This window comes from Emys orbicularis, chromosome 9, assembly GCF_028017835.1.
Source record: "Emys orbicularis isolate rEmyOrb1 chromosome 9, rEmyOrb1.hap1, whole genome shotgun sequence".
NCBI classification, from domain to species: domain Eukaryota; kingdom Metazoa; phylum Chordata; order Testudines; family Emydidae; genus Emys; species Emys orbicularis.
Genome location: NC_088691.1, coordinates 42,310,010 through 42,334,669, shown reverse-complemented (window position 1 = coordinate 42,334,669; position 24,660 = coordinate 42,310,010). Strand labels below are relative to the sequence as shown.

At 48.9% G+C, this 24,660-nt stretch overlaps 1 protein-coding gene across 1 annotated transcript in view; it reads right to left on the bottom strand.

Annotated features, from left to right (window-relative positions):
• Window positions 1-23,709, bottom strand: part of LOC135883341 (Krueppel-like factor 5) — a 38,771-nt gene extending 15,062 nt beyond the window's left edge. The window contains exon 1 of the mRNA XM_065410393.1: window positions 23,542-23,709. Coding sequence (XP_065266465.1) covers window positions 23,542-23,709 — 168 coding nt within the window. The remainder of the gene's footprint in view (window positions 1-23,541) is intronic.
• Window positions 23,710-24,660: the final 951 nt, after the last annotated feature.

Genomic DNA, 24,660 nt, shown 5'->3' with positions numbered 1-24,660 from the left:
CCAAACCCCACGGAGCTTGGTGACCCCGGCTTCCCAGACAGAAACGGATCACTTTCTATTTGGGAATAAACAAGCTGGGAACACAGAGGTTATGAAAGGAACAAGACTTGTGGGGAGGGAGCAAAGACAAGAATAGCGGTGTGAGGCTCATAGAAGCCATTCCCCAATCCTCATAACCCCTGTGGGGTCAGGCTGTAACATTGTCTGTCTGTGAGATGGGAGCAAACAAGAGACAAGTGACTTGCCCATGGCCACCCAGCAAATAAGTGTTAGATCAGGGACTCGTGCTCTCCAGCTGTCAGCCCCATTAGGCAATGCTGCCTGTGAAGACAGGAGTCCTTCAAGCCCTCAGCTACATTAGCCAGCCCTGCCCTTTCAAGGAGGAAATCTGAACAGATGAATGCTGCAAATTCAAGCTTTTGTTAGCACTCTGGAAAAAGCAAAGCATGGCTTAGCCAGAATGGCTGACCGAGTCCAGGGCTGGCAGGGTGGTAGGCAAGTGCAGTTAAAAGTCTTACGTCCGGTCCATAATGTGCAGAATTGCCACAGCTCCACCAAAGCACTAATGGAAAGGGACAGCAGCCAGGCATCCAACCCGCTTGTAACCAGACCCTGTGAGGAGGCTTGAAGTACTTTGAAACTTGCAAGGGTCTCCAGGAGGAAGATGAGTGCCCCCCGGTAAGCTCGGCCTGCATCGAAGCTGTTTGTTGTTTTTCTGATAGGTTTTCCCTGGAACGCTTTTGTTCTGAATAAACAGTACTTTGCTTTATGCAGGCTGGCTGGCCACTGGTTAACCCTGTCATTGCCCCTGAGACAACAGGACTAATGTTAGACCCAGAGTGAATTGCAGGAGGAACCACACCCGAAATCCAGAGGTAGAGAGTTGTGTGACTCTGCTCCAAGAACAGTGACAACTCGAGGCCTGTGACCTAATTGGGGGGCCCTCCAGGAGGGGATCAGAGATGCAGTTACCTCAGAACTGTGCCACCAATGTAAGGCCCTAAGATACAAACACATCCCTGGGCTCATAGGCACCAACTCCTGCTGGCGCCGGCCCCGCCCCTGCCCCAAAGTCCCCGCCCCAACTCCGCCCCCTCCCTGCCCCTATTCCAACCCCTCTCCAAATCCCCGCCCCGGCCCCGCCTCTTCCCCACCTCCTCCCCTGAGCGTTCCCGCTCCTCCCCCCTGGAACTTGTTACACCGCGAAACAGCTGCTTTGCGGTGGCAAGCACTGGGAGGTAGGTGGAGAAGCGGGGACGCAGCGTGCTCAGGGGAGGAGGCGGAGGTGGAGGTGGAGGTGAGGTGGGGTGGGGAGGACAGCTTGGCTGTCGGTGGGTGCAGAGCACCCACTAATTTTTCCCCGTGGGTGCTCCAGCCCCGGAACACCCATGGAGTCGGCGCCTATACCTGGGCTTCCAAACAAATCAGCCCTACAGAGGAAGAGGTGCCCTGTGATAGATTTTCTTCTAGCCCATCCATGCCATTTCCTGTGACTCCTCAGACTAATTAGCACTAGCTGGAGGGAGCTATGGATCAGAGGAAGCAGGTATATCGACTGACCTCGTTAAGTGATAAACACAGCAGGTAAGGGTGTCAAATAGCCTAAAAGCACAAAACATCCCCATTGCGAAAATGAAAACGCAAATCTCATGATATGCATGCAACACAAATCCCACGATGAGTGTACATCGCACATTCATCACAGGCATGCAACATGGATCCCATGATGAGCATGCATCACCAACCCATCACAGGCGTGCAACACAAATCCCACCACATGCATCCAGCAGAAATCCATGGTTTGGTTTCTGCTTCCTCTTCCTGAGCTATTCAGCCAAGGGATTGGAAGGCAAACATAAAATTGTCTCTGCTGCTGGGTCAGTGAGTGACATGGATAATGGCTTCCATTAAAGACAAAGGGAAGATGCAGCATGAGCCTTTCCTAGTGTAACTGTCCATCCGAACCCATCACCCTATGACGTATCGATCGGAACAGCACAACGGAGTCGTTTGAAAACCTCTTCCATTCATTTCCTTAGGCTTGGTGCTCCATTGCTTAGGAATTAGAAGCACAGCACATGCCAGTGTCGTTGGGCCCAATCCATCAGTGGTCCTGATCTCAGCAACTCCTGAGATCAAGGGCTCAGGGACTACTGATGATGTTTTGGCTTGAATGTTTTCTGGCCAGAACTGGAAGATCTTTGAGATCACACACACACACACACACACACACACACACACACACACACACACACACACACACACACACACACACACACACATATTGCCAGGCCAGGATGCTCAGGCTCAACAAGTTGCATAAACACTGTCACTCTTCAGTCCTGCACATTCACAGGCAACGAATTCCCACAAACCTGAAAGTGCGAGATAACCGGGTCTGTACTGGTAAGAGAGGCAGGGCAGGGGTGGGTAGTGCAAGGACAAAGAACCCTCTCACTCCCGCTTCTCTTGCAATAAGGAGGCAGAAGATCCAGACTGGATTTTGAGACCTCCTGGAAACAATTCCTTGCTGCGATGCTGGATCTGAAGTCAACCAGTTGACGTCCTCTATCCCCTCCTTTGGAGAACAGGTTGCCTCTTCTGGGCTAGTCCCATAAGAGGGAGGCATCTTTTTTCTCACCCTATGATTCTTTCTTTCTTTCTTTCTTTCTTTCCAACAAGAACCCCTCCCACCCCCAAAATGCACTATACATTTCAGGAATCTTCTCTCCTCCAGTAAAATCTCTGAGCCCCGTTCTGCTCCAATTCTAGAGTAACTGAGCCCGGTGGAATAAGCGAGAGCTGAATTAGGCTCTCTGTTCCCATGGCACTGGAATGGTGAGATTAGAGTCCTGGTCACAGCAGCACACTGTAAGGAATGGGATCTTTCGGCCTGTGACTTAACTGTTATTGTTCTCTCGGGTACGCCCATACTGCAGGGGGGAGCCAGCCTCCCAGCCCAGACAGACAGACTCGTGCTAGCAGGGCTTGACCTAGCATGTTAAAAATAGGCGTGTGGATGTTGTAGTTGAGATCAGGGGGCTACCCAGAGTGTGCACCGGTGCCACAACATCCACACTGCTCTTTTTAGCACACTAGCGTGAGCCCAGCTTTGTGGGTACATCTACGCTGGAGACGAGGTGATCGCTTCCAACTTGGGTAGATGTAAGCGTGCTAGCTGTGACTGAGCTAGCGTGCTAAAAAGAGCAGTGTTGCCATGGTGGCGTGGGAGGCGGGATGAGCTAGCCACCCCGAGCATTATCCCATCTGAGACCCTTGGCATGGACCGGGAATCTAGCCTAGACCATCCCGCTGCCCACACCATCACGGCTGCATTGCTAGTTTTAGCATGCTAGCTCAACCGACGCTAGCGAGCATACGTCCACCCACGGTGGCAATTACACCTCCAGCTCACATGTGGACATACCCACAGACATGGCAAGATGAGGCGGGAGTGTGACAAAAGCCACCTGAAAGCAGAATGCTCCTAAAAGGGTTCTCTCCTTACGCATGCCAGGAATCGCAGAGAAGTGGGCATTATCCAAACCTTCGCAGGGAGGTAAGTACGCAGTGCTCTGCTGCCGCTCCCACAACTTGCCTGCAACCTGCAGTGTATCGGGAGAAGAATGCAAGCACAGGAGCAGCTGGCTCACAACGCAGGTCTTCAAACAACTTCACAACTTCAAACAACTTCACTCCCTCACTAGAGAGGCTGTTACTAGCGCGGGTTGGAAAATATGCAGCAGACCCACTTTTCCCTTGGAACATGCTGTTTCTGCTACACCAAAATATTTCACATCCTCTTACAGATCGTGATGAAACTGCATTTTGAAAAATAAAAATAGGAAAAAGCCTTTTTTAAAGTGTTGGAACTTCCCCTTTTGATATTTCCAGAGCAAAAAGCTTCCGGTTTTTCATTTTGAAATGGTGTTAGTTTACATATTTTAAACAATAAAATACAATTAAGTAAAGGTCAAAATCAAAACAAAATGTTTTCATTGACCCCCAAATGGATTTTTTTTTCAGAATTTTGTTTTGCAAAAAAAATCATAATTTTGGACTTTCCCAAATTGGGATGAAAAAAATGTAACATCTGGAATTTTATTGTGGGATGGAAAACCATTTTTGGGCCAGCTCTAGCTGTTTGCATGCATGATTGCTTTGCTTGTCCCTGGGCTGACTGAGGAAAGTGCAGGTGAGGACTCAGTGATGTGCTAACCTAGTCACCCATTAGGTTCTCCTCGATTACATGAAAAGTCAATGACCTGGTGCTTTAATGTCAATCATTTCCTCTCGCCTGCCACAAAGAGAAAAAGGATTTAACCCTTTCCCTGGCTCACTGCCAAGTGCTTAGCTTGGGATGGGGTTATTGGCAGTAACAATGCTTGGGGTGCCTAGATACTGCAGGGAGACACACTCCAGAAATGATTATACTGAGAAAGCCTTTAGTATTTTCTATCAGGGAATCGCCAAGCTTTTTACAGAGCAAATGAATTCATCCTCTCAACTCCCAGTGAGTAGGTATCAGACCCATTTTTCCAGAGGAAACTGAGGCTCAGAGAGGTGAATTGACTTGCCCCAGACTAGACAGCAGGTCAGTTGTAGAGGCAGGAGCAGAACCCAAACTTACTGGGCTTTGGCCACCAGATCATAGTGTGCCCTTGCCCGCCCCAAAAAAGGGGGAAGGGAAAAATACTTAAGAAAATAAAATTTTCATTTCCAATTTTATCATCAAAAAAATCCCTGAACAGTTTTGTACAAAACCATATCATACCATTTCGTTTCTTTTGAAATTTTTCTCAAATATTAAAATGTAATTTTTGAGTCACGTGGATCACTTATGTGCCACGTGATCCTTAGCCTCTCCAAAGAGACAGACAAAAAGAGAAGCAGTGACCAGGATGGCTATCCACTATGACCTGGGCTGAAATCCACCAATTCAATTCATGCTGGCCACCAAACAGGAATAATTTGGTGCTGCTGTCTCAGTCCGGATTCAAACCAGTGCCCTAGAGGTAGAATGTTCCATAAAATCAAGATCACGTCCTTTCTCCAGGGCCATCCAGTCAGTCCAATTTAGTCCCTTTTAGAAAAGAAAATTTAAAGCATCCTTTCATCATGCAATCTCGTGTTTTAAAAGCTGACTAATCTGGGGACACACACAAAACAATGTCTTGTGCTCCCCCTGCCATTTCAGCAGCAACAGCAGGCAATGATCACAGTACCTAGAACTGTGCTGATCAGTTCAGGTTGCTGGCTTGATGATTAGGTGCTGTGTAAGCTGAAGTTGTTAACTAACAAACAGCCATAGCAACATCAGGTGTTTTCAGCACCCAGGCAGGACGGAGGGAATCAATGTCTGCTAAAAACAGAAAGGGATTATTACGTTGGTAGTGGGGGAAAAGAGCCATTCAGCATTCCTCCAGGTTTTTGATCACTCCAACCCAACATATTTGCCATCGGGTGCTTGCCATGATACCAGCTTTGAACCTGCTCCTGCAAACACGTAGGACCTGGTTCAGAGCCTGGTGAAGTGAATGGGAAGTCATCAACAGTCTTTCATTCAGGACCCTTTATGATGATGATGGTTTATTGTGGTAGTGCCTAGGGGCTGACAAACAAGAGGCCCCTATTATGCTAAAAGAACAGGAGTACTTGTGGCACTTTAGAGACTAACAAATTTATTAGATTATGCTAATCACTGTACAAACACAAACCCTGCGTCAAAGAGCTTTCAGTCTCAACAGATAAGGAAGACAAAGGGCAGGGGAAAGGGAAATAGCAGACAAGGCCCTTAAGCATGGGTGTAGCTTTACTCACCTGAGTAGACCCACAGAAGCCAGTGAGACTACTGATGTGAATAAAGTTATGCAGGTGCTAAAGTGATACAGGTTCTGGCCCTCCGTGTGTATGAGTGAGGCTTCCCTCTAGTGGCTAGGCCACATACAAGATTCAGGACCGGTGCAAGCAAAAGAAGCTGTTCTTTAGTTCCAATAGGAGAGACGTGTTGTTTTGAAGCTGAAGGTTCTAATCCCACCTCTTCAAGTGTGTGTGTGACAGCAACCCAGGTCCAGATCCACAAAGGTATGTAAGCTCCTAACGTCCATGGAAATCAGCAGAAGTTAGGAGCCTAAAAACCTTTGTGGATCTGGACCCAAGTCTGTTGTCTGCAGGCATGGATCTGTTACAGTACAACCGCTTTCCCCTCGCGCACACGCACCTGCTAGGAACACAGTTTCCAAGCTCCTAAAAAGGAATTACCAACAATAGGAAGGAAAGACATCAATCAGAAGCCATGACAAGTTCTTGGCAGCATCCCTTTAAAAATGTGTGTTATAAATAGAATGTATTTATATACAGATTTGGTTCAGTATCAGCATTTATTGTCCCTCTAGTTAAATATTGACCTGTACAAATATTTGCATCTCTGATCATTCAGTCTTGATATTGACCTCAACTGAAGTCAGTTTCTGTTTGTTGCCTCATTTGTTCTAGAACTCTCTGAGTATAAGAATTAGCGATAGCACAGGCAGCCTAGCCTACCAGGAGAAAAGTCTGAGATTCTTCCTTTCAAGCAACTCCGCACACACAAACAGAGGGCCAAATACTCAGCCAGTGTATATCATCATAGCTCCAAGGCAATCAATGTGCCCAGATCCCCAGCTGGTGTAAATTGGCTACAGTTCCATTGAAGTTAATGGGTCAAATTCTCAGCTGGCATAAATCAGCGTCTCTCCACTACAGCCTCCACTTAGTATCAACCCCAGCCAGCTAGCACAACTTTACAGGTGTTAAACTGTGTCTACACTATGTGCTAACTGGGGATTCCAGTGGGGTTACTTACCTCAGGGTTGCTAACTCAATATAAAAAAATCACATTGTTCCCTAGTCTACACAAGGCCCCTGGGGTGATGACCACACTACAGCTTTCTACCTTGAGTTAATGGATTGCCACTTAACTGGAGGTAGCTAACATGGTTGTAAACCCTAGGATGGGCACCTTACAAAGGTTTGTTCTAGGTTTGGGAGTTAGGAGTCTAAATACCTTTGAAGATCTGGGTCAAAGTTTCAGGGTAAACCCCACACATTTATGTCCTGCAACAAAGTTTATGGAACATCTGCAAAGGCATTAGCTCCCCTGATTTAGTTGGCGATGGTAGAAAACTCATGCATGCAGACCCAGAGAGCCTGAAAAACCCCCTCAAAAGCCTGAAGTCGGGCAGAGGTGTTCAGCTTTTGTAGGCAGGATGGGGGAAATTTCTTAACGAATGCTATTTTTCAGAAATCCGCTGCTAGCTACGATGAGGCTGGTGCACAGAGAAGACCCAGTCCAAATCCAAACTCTGACCCTAGGTCCAAGCTCCAGCGTCTGCCAAACAGAAAATGAGAGGACATATTTGACTGGAGCTTTGAGAAAGGGAGCAGAAACAACCGTGAATCCATAACTGGCTTGTTAAGACCTCCCTTAGCAGCCCGACAGGTCCTCGGCTTGGATCGAGCTCTTGTTCTGTGTTACACGTGGCTGTACTGAACCTGGGCTGTTGCCACTGATGGAGTCTGTATCTATGGAAAACAACCTAGTCTTCTTAATGAAGTATTCCAGATAAGTGACCGGACTGAGGGGCACCTCCTATCAGACATTAGCACAACTGCAGACTCCACTATCCCCAAGTTGAAGAGGACTCCCTACTTGTCCAACATTATTCAATCTAGGCCAAAAGGGACTTCTGTGACTATCTGCTCTGACCTCTTGTGTAGCCCAGGCCCTGGGGCTCTCCTGAATTAACTCCTGCTGAAACTAGAGCAATCTTTTAATGCAGGGTTTGTTAAGCAACCTGTTTTCCCCATCCTTATGATTCTTGGACATCTCCAGGGCTGGCTATTTGGGCCATTTCTTAGCAGCAATCCTGCTCCGAATCTGTTATTGCCCTGATCTACAGTATCTTCTCTCATCTCACTGTGGAAGATATCTCTCCCTGACACACACAGCACGACTGCGAATGCTTCTGGCTGGTCCTCCAGAGCTAACAAACAACACTTCTCATGCAGAATAGACAGCTGAGGGAGTTAGCAGACAGGCGGTGAAGCCTTCTCAGAATTCATCACTCCCCAGGCTAAGCCCTTCAGAAGGAACCATAGCGTTAACCTGGGTCAATACTTGGATCCCCAGGAGGCCTGCATTTGGGAAGACAGGAAATCACAGCTCAGACTTTCCAAAGGAATCGTTTCCAATGTAAGTTCAGGCTCTTGTAATCTCTTAGCTAATATAGGTCACTATGGGCCTGATCCCCAGCCTACCCAAGTCAGCTGGCATCTTCCTTGCCCCAAGCCCTGGCAGAGCGCACATTAGCAGAGCATTGGTGTAGATGCCCTGAGCTGCATGGGGTCAAAGCCTTCGATGCCGTCAATCACCTGTGACAGGGACCGCTAAAGCACTGCAGCCAGCTGGAGCTTACCACGCTTCTGTTATTAGTTATTTTTCAGCCCCCACCAAGACCAGGGCCCCATCATGCTGGGGGCTGTACGCACACACCATGACAGATAGCTCCTGCCCGCAAGAGCTTAGTCTAAACAGACAGACCAAGGCTGGGCAGAGAACCAAAACATACAGAAACTTGCCCAAGAGCACAGCCCAGAACAGAACCCCAGAATGTCTCCTGACATCCCAGCCAGTGGCCTGCCCACTAGACTACACTGCCTCTGCTCCAGTAGGGCTGCCTCGTTAGAAACATATTTACTTTTTTAAAACCAGTTTTGAAAGGCAGGTTTCAGTGGGAGCCATGTAGCATGTCCTTCCACTCTGAAAAGTAGTTCCTGGTGGAAGGATGAATCTAATATAAACAGTAGGTGGGGGAAGCTCACTGGGAGGTCAGATTCTGATCTCAGGCCAAATATGGAGTAACTTCCCTGGATTCACACTGGTGTAACTGAGACCAGACTCTGCCCCTGCCCCTTCTCGACAGCTGTCACCATATCTACTGCACTGCGTTTTCTGTCTGAACTTTCCCCCTCCTTTAGCTCCTCCAGGTCCCTGAGCTCCTACAGCCCCTTGTCTTCTCCACTCCATGAGCCTGGTTGCCTTTTTCAGGCATGATTAGTGGCCCAACAGCCTCTGCCAGCTCCCACTTTGCAAACTGGGAGTACGAACAAAATTCCATAGCTGCCGACTAGTATTTGCATTGGAAAGGTGGCCTGAAAGGGGCCAGAAAAGGAAGGTTCCTGGGGCGATGGAAGGGGAGGGGAGAGGGAGTTTAAAACTGCCACGTCTCAAGCCTTCTTCTGCTTCCTCCTGTCAACCCCCAGCTACAGCTTGATCTGAAGTCCACTGAAATCAACAGAAAGGCTCCCGTGGACTTCAGTGAGCGTTGGAGCCAGGCCTGTAGTGAATTATGGTAAGAGCCTTAATGCAGCCTAGTTCATCCTCCTGTCACGTGCTCCTGCAGTGCTGTAGCCAGCCTGCAGGGAAAGGCAGCGGTTTCCCTATGAAACATTGTTGCAAGGGGAATGCTAAGACAGAGCAGGAATTCACGGCTTTTCTTATGAAGCGGATGCTGGAGCTTTCAGGAACTTCTCGTGCTCTCCATGCTTTTCCTGTGGCACTGGGAGCCCTCAAGGTGGGAGACAGCAGAACTGCACCAGCCCCTCTGTGCATGGGGCTGTCCACGCCTACAGAAGGAGAGCCAAGTTTGCCGCATACCAATTGGACAAGTGTATATGGCTTGCAGTCCACAGTTTGGCTTGGTGATATTTGAATATGAATAAACTACATTCATTGTGCTGAATGAACAGAAGCGCGATTCCTTCCCCATGGAAATCACGCCTCCTCTCCTCCTTCCTGTAAGGGCTGGTTCAGATCTGAACTCATGGGTCTGATTCCCCTTTTGTTTAAATCCAACCCTTTCACGGGATTTACACCTGATTATAGCTGGTTGGGAATTTCCGACAAAAGTTTTTTGTTTAAAAAAAACCATCGTCCCAATTTGTGGAAACTGAACCATTTTGCAGGAAAGGGTCAGCTCTGACTAATGTTTCCACTTGAAAAGTTTCAAAGTTGTCAACATTTGCTGTTTTGCCATTTTTTAAACAAATCATTTCACTTTCCCAGTTCAAAACGACGTCACTTTCAAATTTTAGCTAAGAATAGTACCAAAAAAAGTTAAATGATTGGAAGCAAAATGAAACGTTTTGAAATTATCAGAATGAAACACTTCAATTGACCTGAACCAATTTTTTTAAAGATTTTTCAGTTCATTAAAGCTTTCAAACTTTTGACTTTTCCCTCCACAGGAAATGTTTCCAAAATCTTGAAAACATTCGCAGGATGGGAAAAACATTTTCCGCCAACCTTTGCTCCTGAGCTACACCAGCATGAGAGGAGAATAAGGCCCACAAACATTTGCCCAGTACAGCAAAATAAAAAGCAAATCTCAATTTGTGTTGGCAGATAACAGGCAGCCTGGTTCTCCCATCCCTTCCCAGGTCTTTGTTTCCATCTCTGCACAGTCAGGATCTGCTCCAGCATATATGGGAAGCGCAACAGCTCACAAGGGCTGCCAGCACCACACGACGTATGAAATTTACCCATCTGTGGCATATCATGGTAACAGCATGCACACACCGATCTCAGATGCATGCATGTTTCTACAGCACAGTCAGGCCTAGTGCGACCTACATCCCTGCTTTCTCAGCCAGTGAGCACATGCAGAGTCACACACATTTCGATCAATAGTGCCAAGTACATTAGTAGATTAAATGGCATTTATAAATAAATGACCGCGACATCGATCCTGTGGAAATGACTCCCACTGGCCAAATTCTGCTCCTATTTACACAGGTGCAAATCTGTGATTCCAATGGGAGCGCTGGGGCTAAGCTACCCACCCAGTACTAGTGGAGTACTTAGGTGTAATTAAAGGCAGCATTTGGCCCTTACAAATCATTATGAATCACTAGTTTATCTAGCTAATGAGTGTAAATCTAATTTTCCGTTGCCTCAGCAAATGGCCACATTATGTCATGATGTGGCAATGCAATGGTACCACAAATTGATGCAACGCTGAGACATCAAGACCGCTGAACTAAAACGGTGACTCTTCAACTGCTCTTCAAGCCAGACAGAACCTTGAAAATGGAGCTGTCCCATTAATTAACTTCATCCACAGCCTCATCCTACTGCCCTGTACAATGTGTGGTGGCATAATGGTCTGTATAACATGCATTCGTTTATGAGGATTATTTTTTGTATTACCATAGCACCGATGGGACCCAGTCCACACACCCACCTGTGCTGGGTGCTGTACAAACACAGGACAAAAGAAATTGGTCCTTATCCCAGAAAGCCTGCAATCTATTCCTTACTAAAATACAGTCCCGTGAACCAGCCCTTAAGAGCAGAGGTGGTTGGAGCTGTCAAACCCCATGAAAAGCCAGCAGTGCACAGCACACTTAATGTAGATACCGGGGGGAGAAGACTACAAAATGGTTAGTGAAAGCTAGGACAGGATCAAGTGGTTAAGGCCAAACTTGCCTCATTATTTACAGTGGTAAGAACCAGCCAGCTCCCTGTGCGCTGAAGTCATCGGCTGATCAGCGACACCTCGTACACGGCTTTTGTGAAAAGGGCTTGGGAAAGCCCATTATCAGGTGCCTTGATCTGGAGTGCCAATAATGGCTCAGTCCGCCAGCCAAGGAAAGAACCTGAGAACATCTTGTTCCAGCGCCATTTCATTTCCTTGAACTCCTTCCTGCTACCTCGTCTGCTCCCTTCTGTCCCACATTTCACAACCCCAGGCCTCCTTGTGGAGTGGAAGGGGCGCGCTCTGAGCAGTGGGGGAAGCAAGTGAGACTCAGGATGGATCAGAAAAGGGGAGCTCAGATCAGCTTAGGTGGGGCCAAAGGGAGCTCCAAGCACTGCAGTGGTAGGGGCTACATCGAGGGAGATTGGAGCATCAGATAGACAGGACCCAGGAGCAAGCTTCCCAGTAGAGCTGGGTGAATTTTTTTTCAACAAATTGGGTTTTTTTAAGGCAAAACATGCATTTTCTGGGGTCCAAAACTATTTGCCGAATTCAGGTGAAATTCAACAAATAGTTTTGGTTGGGGGAAAAAAATCGCAGAGTCAAAGCATTTTGTATTGACTTTTCAATTCAGAATGCTGTTTTGATTTTAAATTTGGCCAGTTTTAAAAGGGGAAAAAAGGCATACAATGTCCAAAACAAAGCAGAAAACTCGAAGAAATTTCCTCTCAGGGCTTCTTGAAAAATTTCGCTCGACTCAAAACGAATTTTTTTCAATTTGACCCCCAAAAAAAAAAAAAAAGATTTTTTTTTCTTCCAATTGAACCAGATTTCCAGTTGTTTCTTTTCATTTCATCCCCTGAACCAAAAAATCCATCACTTGCTCAGCCCTACTTCCCACGGTGTCACTAGGGGATATCTCAGAGCACTGGGGGCTTTCTCCTTTAGTCCCCTTTGTATCCCACGACCCACATCGCAGCGTCCTTCCCTCACACAGGGCATGGGGCCCTTTCCATTGACTTCAACAGGGGTCAGCTCAGGCGCCCAGAGAGCTGCTCAAGGCCATCCATGCATGACTGCAGAGCAAACGGAGGTGCTGACTTCCCCTTGAGAGTGAGAATGGTCCCCGCATACCACAGCCAGCCTGGGTGAAACACCCAACCACACCCACACACATCAGGGGCTTGCTGTTACCCCACTGCTGTTGTTTGGTGCTGTACATTTCACTGCATGTATTTCTAGCTCCGGAGAAATGATTACTGAGGGAGATCATCAAACCCAACCTCTGGTCTCCTACTGCCTCGTTCAATCTTGATCAGCACACTGGGTACTATACACCCACGGACCCCACTCTGCCAGAGCAGCCCAAAGCTCCCAGCATGCGATAAATGGGCACAGATGCTATCGGAGTCATCTGACAGCAGGCATGCCACGGCATGTGCTAACAGCAGGGAAGAGGTTAATAAGACAGGCGGGTCTCTCATAGGATACGTCTACACAGCAGCTGAGAGGTAAATTCCAGTGGGGGTAGCTCAAGCTACTGCCTACAAGTAGCAGTGTGCGTGTGGTGGCACCAGCTACCTACCCAAGCACAATCCTGTCCAACCCCACCCCCCAAGTACATACTGCCACACTGCTATACTTAGGCACTTGCTAAACAGAGCTAGCACGTGTCCGTCTACCTGAGCTGGAATTTACACCTCACAGCTGCTATGTAGACATTGAGCCTTTGCCATCACTTACACAGATGTAAATCCAGAGTGACACTAGTTACTCTGACACTGATGTCAGAGGAGTGATCCTGGACTTATACTGGGTGGAATATGGCTCTTCAGCTGGGTGGCCAGCACAAGCCATTGAATTCCCTCCATCGTTACTATAATCCACTGGTAATTGCCACTAGCTTGGTACAATCTGAACCACTCCATTTTAACCCAGGGTCATTAACCCCTTCATGCCCTCACTGGTGTCCCCTAGAACCTCCATCCAGGTGATCAGAGCCGTCAAGGCAGAGTAGGAAGAGGCACAGGACCCATCTGCTATTCAGCATGGAAGGCATTAAACTTCATCCTCACCTCCCATGGCTACATGTTCACTTCCGCCTGGAAGCTTTGCCTGAGTGTGGAAACCTGAGCCCTTTTCACATGATCTCATTCCCCTTGGCAGGGGCCCAGACACAGCTGATTTCACTGCAGGATCCGGGCAGGAGCAAGAAATTACATCAGGCCACAAGGAAATCAAAGGGGGGCTCCTTGTGCAATCAGAGGGCCCCATCCTGTTCCCATGCGAGGCAATAGCAAAACTCCTGACAAGGAGCAGGAGCAGGCCCAACATGTGACCGGGACAAAGGAAGAGGAAGGGGGCTGGGTGTCTTAGGGAATTGGCAAGGGATATGGAGCTTCTTACCTACCACTAGTTCAAACCCAGCCCAGGGTGGTGAAGATCACCAGCAGGTATCATTGGAGGTGTGTCAATGACCTACGTGACTGTGTCTCAGGCTGATTTCTGGTGGCTTGGTCTCTAGCCACATCACCAAACCACCATCCATCTTGCATTCTCAGCAGGGAGACCAAGGGTTGAAGAGACCGTGGGGACTAACCTCCCCCTCACTCTTAAGGTATGTCTGCACTACAGTGTAAGCCCAGAATTCGAACTCAGGCTCAAGCCTAACTCTCCTTCCATCTACACGCAAATTGTGCTAACCCAGGACTTCATGGGGGTGGAGGGTCTGAGCCTGAGACATGCCAGAACCCAGGGTTCAAGCCCTGTCACTTTGCAGTGTAGACACAGCCCTACTGTACTCGTGTGCTGGGAGCCTGCCATAAGTATACCACAATCCCACGGGCTGACTCTCCTTGTCCTCTAGACAATCAAATTTTCCCACATTGCATCATGACCAAAGGGCTAGAGTGGCCACATTTTGGGAAGGCGCTAAGAAGTCTGGGACATGGGTGGATGGACTCAGGCCCACATGATGCAATGTAGACGCTGGAACCCCAGGTTGGGTCTCAGGATTCAACAATTCCTAACCTGTGGTTACAAATGAGTGTAGACACTCAAGCCCCAGGATAACAAACCCAGCATCTGCTACTTGAGTTCTACTAACCCTGGATTACATGGCAGTGTAGATGCATATAGAGATGGAAGAGGTGAGGCACTGAGTAGTGGAGCGGGGAGCTTGTTATGCTCTACCTGCCCTGAGGTGTAAACAGAGGTCTCCCGAATTGTCCGCCAAGCATCTGATCTGCATTGGCAGGTCATTTATGGTGTAAACCACAGCAAGGAGGAAAGGAAAGAGCAGGGCCAGCCAAAGCAGATTGCTAAGGGAGTGACCTGACCTGTCTACGTGTGGATTCCCAGGGCACTTGGAATGGGGAGTGCTTGCTGTTAATTACAAAGGCCCAGATATTGTGGGTGCTAGCTGCTGGGAAGGGGCAGTGGATTTTAAGGTCAGAGGGGACCTCCAGAACATCCAGTACGACTTGTCTATCAGTGGCCATTAACGCCACCCAAGCATATCAAGTCCAATGGCCAGAATTAGACCACAGTATCACAGCCCCCAGGAGACTCAATTATTTGGGGCCACAGGCAGAGAATAGGAGGGACCGAGGTGCCCCAGCGCTCAAGACCCCTGCAGTGGCAGGGAATTGATCAAGTGAGATAAATGCAGCCGTTCTGCCAGCGCACGGATGGCTATTGGGTGAGGGAAGAGCATGGCTGAGAGTGCTTTGTTGAGCCTTTCTTCCCCCACTGGCATAGGCTGCACACCACAGCTGGTGGGGTTGGGCGTGGCCACGCCCCATTGTCCGCAGGCCACGCTTGGGGTTGCAGAAGAACTGGCTCTTCTCCACTAGTTCACAAGCCTGTTGTGTTGCTGCATGGGGGTAGGAGAGGGGCTCCCCGACTCTTCTTCCCCACGTGCTCTGTTGCACTGAGTACAGATGGGGGCTGTCACTAGAGATGGACTCAAGCCGTGAGTTCTGAATGGGGATCTGGACCCTGAGCCAAGCTCACAGGAGCTCAGATCCGATGCTCTGGGCAGGGCCCATCACTCGTTGCCACCTTGCTGACAACTTGAACTGGTCGGAAAACGGCATTTCTTCCCCTCAAAAACATCCAAACAAAAGAAATGATTTTCATTGTTTGAAATTTTCCACCAACTTTTTTTATTTTTCCCCAACATGAATGTTTGTTTTAAAACAAAGAGTTCCCCTTTGATTCTATCTGATTCAAGCTGAAATGAAAACTATCAGTTTTTCTCGTTTATATTTTGACCACCTTCTCCCTTTTCTCCCCCTTTTTTTGTTTAACTGAAAAAAGGCAAACGGGAGGAACAAAATAAGAACATCAAAAATGTTTTGGTTCAATTCAAATCAAATCAAAATGACTTTTTTTGTTTGAATTAAAAAAAAATCAGAAAATGTAGACCGATCCCAACATCTTTTGTGACAACTTCTATCTTGATCGAAAAACTGTTTTTCAAGGACAAAACTTTCCGATGGAAAAAACTGGCCACAGCTAGAGAGATCATAATGCAGGAAAATTAGCTTCTGTCCCATGGCAGGAGAGAAGACATGAGGAAGACTAGCTTTGCATGCTCTGAGATGCCGTGTTAGCTATCGTCTTGGGTCTATTATTGCCCTGGTGACGCATTCACTGGGAGTAATCTTTTTAATAAACTCCCATCGAGTAGCTCAGAAAACCCCCTTCTCCTGAAGCAAGGATCTCCCAAACTCCCATTTATTCAGCTACCACCATGAGACAACTTTGAACTCTCTCTCTCTTCCTCATTTAGAACTAATAAACAGAAGTGTTTCTCCACACAGATGGCTGCCTCATGGGACATCCTGTCCTGGGAGATCCCAGAGCCTGATACCGAGGCTGGAGGATTTTATCACTAGGCTGAGAATTCATGCCCATGGCCCTTCTCTCCACATACACAGTATCACATGGTTAACTAGGAATTTGTAGATCTAGGTACTTCTCTGGCCCTCATAAGGCCATAGTGTCTGAGCAACTAACACGCATTAATGGTTTTTATCTTCAAAACATCCCTTTGATGAAGGGAAGCATGATCCCTGTTTTATAGATGGGGAAACCAAGGCCCGTGGAGCTGAAGTGATGAGTCCAAAGTCACACTGGAACTGAACCCACAGCTTCTATATGCTAGTGTGGTGCCCCATCCACTAGGCCACCCTTTCTGCCTCTCACATACCTCTGGATCATTGGGGAAGAGACATTAGGTATACAAAATCCACCCATGGCAGTGAATCAGAGCCCGGGTCTACAGACTCGGGCTCACGCTTTGGCACTACAATTAGCAGTGTAGATGTTCGCATTTGGGCTGGAGGTTGGGCTCTGAAACCTGGCGGAGGGGTCTCAGAGCCTGAAGTCCAGTCTGAGCGGGAACACCTACAAACCTGGACTCTACGATGGGTTTTTTTTTGCAGTGTAGATGTATCCACTGGGTTTGATTGCCCAGGTGTCTGACCCAGCATGGGAAATCTGATGTTTCCGTTAAAGCGGAGACAGGAATATAGGCTAAATGGTCCAAGATTCATATTGTTCTGCAGCATCCCAGATGGCTGGCAGAACTGAGATTTTATTGGCTAGAGCCCCACAGTGACAGAAACAGTCAGGAGCAAGTTGTTGTGAAAGGGGACGTGGCAGCCATTCTGCACTGCTCAGCCACCGCTGATACCAGATGCTGCTGAGGAGAGAGGGTGATGAGAGTCAATTTAAAACAAGCCAGAGACGCTAGCTCTGTTTGCCTTGGTGGTTCATTGGTAGCTCCCTTGATTAGTAACCTTGAGTCCAGCTGGCTAATCATCCTAATGCTTGGGTTATGACCACTTAATGAACAGCAATGTGGGGAGGGAGGGAAGCAAACTCCTCACTTGATTGAGATCAAAGAACAAACTAATCAAGAGCTGATGCCTGTGTTTGCCAGCCTGGCTTTAAAAGAGGCTCCCAATTGTGCAATGCCGGACCTGGAATAACAGACAGGCTGGACAGGAGCTGCCACCACTACAGACAGCAGGCAGAGCTACTTCACTCACGTACCAGCCCACAAAATTCCTCCCCTCCTCCAGCCAACCTGAGCCTCCTCCTGCAAAGGGCCCCTTTTGGCTCTGAAAAGCCCCTGGGATGCCTCCTAGATCCAGGATCAGCTTGGTCTTTATAGCTCTATGCATCTGCTGCTATTGCCCCTTGGGACACTGCCCTGACCATGGCTGAGTGCCTATGAAAACCAAAGGCCACAGAGGTGGGGGGTACAGTCATAGCCTGTCTTCTGCTCAATGAAACTGATGAACTCTTGGCGGGCTCTTGGCAGCAAGTGAGCCAGGCTGGGAAATCTGAAGTCAGCCCTGCTGGCTCTGGTTTGGCTTGTGGCATCAGGGTGGCACCATCCCTGTCCTGACAAGCTACAGGGCACCGAGCGGAAAAGCAGAGGGCTAACAAGGTGCCATGTATGCACATTCATGTGGCTCCTGGGAGCTTGAAACTACAGGGCACCCCAACTCCCAGCAGAACTGCATTCTGACTCTGACTTCCCAGGATGGGGTAGGCTGGAGGTGGACTCTCTGAGGGCACTCCCTCGAAATGGACATGGGAGGTAACTAGGACACTGTAACATAGCCTGCTGAAGTCAACAGGCATCTTTCCACTGACTTCAACAGGCATTGGATCAGGCCTACAGTCGGCAAACCCCAGAGTCTTGGGAAACGTGGGGTGTTGGAAGTGTGGTGTTAAAACTGGGATCGGTCACTTTAAATTCTCTGGGGTTTTCTTGGTCCTGCTTGTGGGCAGGTGACTCTGTAAGGACGTATGTGATCAGAATCAGCCAGTCCAGAGCAAGGACAGATGAGTTATGCCTCTCTGCCTTAGGGGAGCAGCCTGCTTTGTGTCTCGCTGGTTTTTTGGGGGGAGGGGGTGTTGGGAGATTGTGTTACCATTCTGAATTCTAAGAAATAAAGCAGTGTTAAGTTCCAATCTTCCAGCAAGAGTACTTCTGTTTTTATCGAACTTCCTTGTGTGTATGCCATGAATATCACAGGAAGCCCATGCTTCGTCCTTACTCAGGAAAGTGCCAAAAGGTGTTCTGTATACAGGTATCAAGCTCCAGCCCACAGAGGGTAGGAGGGCATACATTCCCTGGCTAGGACATTAATGATGTTTAGTGCCAGGGAACAGATAGATGAGAGGGGAATGCTGTGTGTGGGAGAGAGGTTTCCCTGAATTCCTCCACTACAGCAAATCAATCACTGCCAATATCCCGCCTCCTTCCCGGGACCTGCATTGGAAGATCGTGCCAGAAGGAATCAGCCCCAGAGAGCCCATATCAAAAGGAGAAGTGGCACTTACGCTGGTGCAGATCTGGAGCAGCTCCTGAAACCAAGGGTATGTCTACACTTGGAGCTGGGGTGTGATACCCGGCTCATGGAGACATACCCGCACTAGCTCTGATTGAGTGCAGCTGTGGTGGTGCAAGCAGCATGAGGAGCTGTCCGCCCAGAGTATGTGCCTTGTCTTTTGGACAGGACAGTACTCTGGGCAGCTAGCCCCTGATGCTGTTTGCACCACTGCAGCTATGTTGCTATTTTTAGAATGGTAGATTGATAAGAGCTGGCGTAGGTATGTCTCCTCGAGCTGGAATCACCCCCTAGCTCGCAGTGTCAGCAAACCCTAAGAGACGTCAGTGGGAGAAGTGAAACTGAAAATCAGAGCACTAATTTGGGTGCCCAACTACGGATCAAGGAGCCTAAAGTAGGACCTCATTTTGTAAAGTCTTGGTCTCTGGCCTCACATTGACTGAGATGAGAACCTGCCCCAGAACCATGATGGGCCTTGTGCTTCGCATCCTTGTTCGGTTCTTGAACGCAAGAGCTTGCCCCAGGAGCCCCTCAAACCTGGCCTTTTCTTTTCTCAATTCATGAAACCCTTCGGAATGAACACTGCTATATGCACATGTCCCTGCTGACATCCCCGAGCCGTGAGGGGAGAAGGCTAACCCCCGCCTGCACATCCCCGAGCCTGGATTTCCTCAGCTTACACCTAGGGTGGGGCTTCCTTCTCCTGAACTTGGAGCTGGCGAAACTGACCGGAGGCAGCACAGTCACAGCCCTGCCTCGTCTCAACATGCCTCAGATTTAATCCAAGGGGCTTCCCCACGCTACACCCACCTGTCTCTCCCGTTAGAGGTCCTCTAGTTCATCGGAAGCTATTGGAATCATTGGGTAAAGTGCGATGTCTGGTACTATGCAGGATCAGATGTAACAGTACAGATCAGAGATGGAGCTAACCCAGAATGAAGCCTAAACCAACCCCCCCTCCACGGACTGAAGGGGACATGCACAAAACCAAGATCCAAACTTCTTAGCCCATTGCTATCAAGACCCCCAAACTGGAACCCTGAATCATGAACCCATCTCCCCACCAGATCCATTTATCGTGGGATCTGAACTGCATGGCCCAAGCCCGTCCCTGTAAAAGTCAAAAAAGTTCTTCAAGGAAGGGAAAGGCAGAAATCGCCGTGTGTGTAGCAGTGCAAAGCTATGATTTCATGGGTGAAATTCTGTTCTCATTGCAGACAATGCCAAAACTCCCATTGGACGGCAGTTGGGCCAGGAGTCCCAACAAGCAACCAAACAACTTTCCCTAGAACTCTGTGGGGAGATAAAGGGCAGTTCACTCATTCTCCCCAGCACAGCAATCCCGTCTGCTTTGACCGGGGAGTGGGGGGCAACAAAACAAGTGGGGGAGTGGGGAGAATGACTAGAATGTGACCCCCCCCATATTCGAAGTGTGTGCACGCATGTGCATGCACATTGTGTGGGAGAGGAGTGGGTAGAGTGGCGGGGTGTGTGATGCATACGCTGTGTCTGGGAGAGGTGTGTGTATGCATGTGCATTGTGGGTGGGAGGTGAGGGTGGGAGTGTGTGCGCACGCATGCATGTGTGTTGTGTGTGGGGGGGTATGCGTGTGCAAATCCTCAGCAGGCAGAGCACTAAGGAAAGCGTGTGTCGTAGCTAACAACCAGCCAGGGCGTTGGCTCTGAAGTACTCTCCAGCTGTCTGTGGGAGTCTCGGGGTCACCAGGGGAGCCCCTTGCCTCAGATTAACTCCCCGGGAGTTTGCTGAGGGATATCACAGAGTCTGGGCTGACTCAGCACTCGGAGCAGCCAGTGGTTCTGTTTGCAGTTGGGAGAGCAGGGGCAGCCCAGGATCTAGCGGGACCCAGCCTGCTGCAGAGGTGTGGCGGAGGGATGGGGATAGCACCTCCCTGTGGTTCTGCTCCTGAAGCGGGAGACGGGGCCAGCCTGGCATCCCCCTGCCGTCTCAGTGCTAGACCATGTCTTCCTGCCCGTTTGTGCAGTGTCCTGATGCCTGCCCAGGGCATCCCCAAGCCAAAGAAGGAGACAGGGCCACCCCACGACAACCCCTCTTGTCCTATTGCTGAGAGATGATGTTGCTTCCCCACCCATCCCATTGCCAGAGTGGGAGATCAGACCAACTTGCTGTGTCCCCCTCTGGTACCACTGCTGGAGGGGGACACGGAGCAGCACCCCCACCCCGATCCTGCTGCTGGAGGGTGACAGCAGGCCAGCCTGCAAATTGCTGAGTCCATTTGTAACCTAACCCAACCATTTGAGGGAATTGCATCAGTAACCCTCGGGGGTGGGGGGGGAATCAACCCCATGGCTGGCACCCCTGGCCTCTGCCCTCTGTGCTCCCAGCTATGCTGGGGTCTAAACGGCTCCATAGATGCACCCTTTGCTTTCTGGCCTCTAGCCCATTGCTATGGCACTCATTCTACTGCTGGTGGCAGTAGTGGTGGTATGGAAAGCTGGAGCCTCCACCACCAACCTTCCCTCCTGTGCCCACTGAATTGTCTCACACTTCCCCAGCCCCACCCTCGCCAGGGGCTCTAAAGACAGAGGGAGGTGGGGCTGGATTGTTGGCTGGTTGGCAGAGTAGAGACCCAATGGATGGGCTGCATGCCACTCCCACCTGGACAGCAGAAGAATCACTGGCACAGTGCAAGGGCCGGCAGCAGAACATGCAAAGCCACCCAGGGAAAAGGCTGCAGGGAAGGGTCCCTCTCACTAGACTTTAAAAACAGAGTTTCCAGAGCACCAGGTCACAGCAAAGAGGCCGTGAGTGGTGTCCACTCCTCCTAGCAACTTCCTGTCATACTCTTTTCTAATGCCAGCAGCCCTGAGCTAGCAGATCCCCAGACAGAATACTGGCATGACCCGGAGGTGAGAATCAGTACTTCTCGGGGGATCGCTTGACCCAGAATTATTTTATTTGGTGGTTCTCCCTTCTCTGCCCACACAAAGTCAGGTCCAGAGCAATGGCGCACCACGCCCTGTCCTAAAAGAACCACGATCGCCCTCCAAATCCAGAAAGAGCTTTCCTGCTCCCCTCCCGCCACCCACTTCCCAGGGCCCAGCACACAGACCCATTCTAGTTCCCAGTGCCTGCAACAAGATGGCGCTGGGAAGGCGCGCACCCAGGGTTAATCATTAGCCAGCTTAGCACTCTGACTTAGCAAGACACCACAGAGCAACGCCAACCTCCTCGCTTTCTGCACCACTTCTGGGAGCAACCAGGAAGGCTGCTCTAGGGAACGGCGGCAAATCAATAACAGGAGACACGGCTCCAAGAAGTGACCCATCCAAGCCTCAAAACCATGAGCCAAAGTCATTCAGATCCCAGAGTTCCTTTCACCTTCCCATGAAGACTCATTCTTTAGGGACAACTTGACCCTTGGTAGAACCCCACTAACATCAGGGAAGTTACACCAGGGGAGATTTGCCCCACTGAGTTTCACTTCTTTTCAAGAACTCCTTGAAGGAGCATTTCCAAAACTCTCACTCATTTCCACTTGGATTGGACAGGGGGAAGAAAGGGTGATGCTAACCTGCCTTAAAGGCAGGTGAAGGAACTGCTGACCGCTGGGAAACCTGCATTTCATCTCAAAAGAGCAAGGCGGCAATACAATGACCGTTGTAAAATGGTTCCCTAGCTTGCGGCAGGACACTGCCCGTGTTTCACAACCGGCCCCGCAATTAGAGCGAGAGGGGTTGCTGCTCCCAGAGCTTTTCAGCAATCTTCTCTGTCTGGGATCTTTGCTTGTGACTCTGGGGAGGGGGGCTGGAGGCTGATTTCCAGGCAGCTTATCCACTGCTTTATCTCTGGCCTTGCTGTTCACAGAGGGAAGCAGCAGCACTGGGGAATTTCAAGGAGAATTCCATTCTTGTCTCCACTAGTGTGATTTGAAAAATAGGAGCCTGAACTACAGGAAAGTATCCATTCCTGGAGCCTTTCCTTAGTGATCGTCTCTGTTTTACAAAAGGGACTCTCCTATTGCTCCTCCAAGATGAAAATCAAACTTCAACAAACTCCTATAGAACTTAAATCTTTCCACATTGGCTTCTTCCTAGCACGGAACAAATGACTGGAACTACGTTCCAGAGGATTGTTCACAACCCATTTGTTTCACACCTGGCAGAAAACACTTTCTAAAATTCCTCCAAACAAAACAAAATCCCACTGCAATTTTTTCCCCTTTAAAAATCAGATCCACACCTTTATCATCTAGTGACCGATGGATTCTTTCTGTCGAAAGTACATGCTTTGAAATCTTTCCAGTCTAGCACCCACAGAAGGGAAATTTTCATAACTATACCCTGATGGGCCAGATCCTCATCTGGTGTATATCAGGGCAGTTCCATGGACTTCAATGGAGCTACACCAATTTGCACGAGCTGAGGATCCGGCCTTTTGTTTCCCCATGCTAGGCTTGTTTTGCAAGCTGCAATTTCTGGGGAAGGGCTGTGTTCATTGGCAGTATTCTGATCTGGCTTTTCTCTTAACATTTATAGCACCAATTTAAAAAAAAAACCACAAAAATGTCAAATAATGAAAACCAACCTCTGAAAATCAACAGCCAGTACCTCATTATTCCACATCAATAAGGATACTGAGGTGTGAGGAGAGCTGTTAAGGCTTTCACTTACCTGCGCCAGCTCATGTTGGTTTTCCAAGATCCTTATAGCAGGTTTGATGTCTTCAAAGACCGAGGTGTCTTCAGCAGACTCCCCAGACATTGTGACTGGTTTTAATTGCGTAAACACCGTACTTTCTTCAAGATTTGGGGTGCTCAGAACCAGCCCACTGCTGCTCATCCCTCCTGCAGTCCCCTTTCCCCCCCTTCTTAGCGTGTTACAAACCAAAAACTAAAAAAAAAAAAAAAGGTTTTGGACAAAGCTGGAAGGGATTCAAGAACTCGGAAGCAAGCCTGTTGCTAATCCTTAGGAATCCAGGTGCACTGTAGCCTTAAGAAGTCTGATCTGTTACAGAAAAGTCTTACCTGTCCTGAAGTAGGAGGCACACTAACCTGGCAAACTTCAGTGACAAGCTGGCTGAGCCAATCAGGACCGGGGCTAACGCTGCTCTGGCCAATAAGCCAGCTGACATCTCTTTAAGGCAACACAAGATACAATGAGTACAGAGCCCTGCTTTCTGTGACTCTTTCCACCAGCCATGTTACCTGCAGCAGGTCTACCTAGTAAGAGAGAGAGAGAGAGAGAGAGAGAGAGAGAGAGAAAAGGGGAGAGAAAATTACAGACAGACTTGCATGAGAATCTAAGTCCAGGGCTAGGCGAGAAACTTTTGCCAGTATAATCATGTTGGTTAGGGCTGTGATTCATCACAACATTTTTATATCAGCAAAAACCCCTAGCGTACATGGAGCTATACCAGCAAAAAACTCTTTTTACTGGTACGGCTTATTTCACAGAATTGCTATAAGCTATACCAGCAAAAAAACCTCTTTTGCCAGTATAAGCTGCTTCTCCACCAGGGGATTTGCCAGTATAGCTATAGCAGTACAGCAAACCCTTTCTAGTGTAGACAAACCCTAAGTGACACAGTTGTAGCTGTGTTCTGTTGTCCCCTGTCAGGGCCTGGATGCTCACACTGGTTTGACACCCCTCACATACACACTGCTGGGTCCAGCATCACAGCTCTGCTCTTTTGGCCAAGACAGGACTCATTTTGGAGCCTATAAGTGCTACTCCTTGAGCAACCAGAGGTAGAGGAGCCATGTACGGTGCTCCCTTCTTGGGCACTGAATG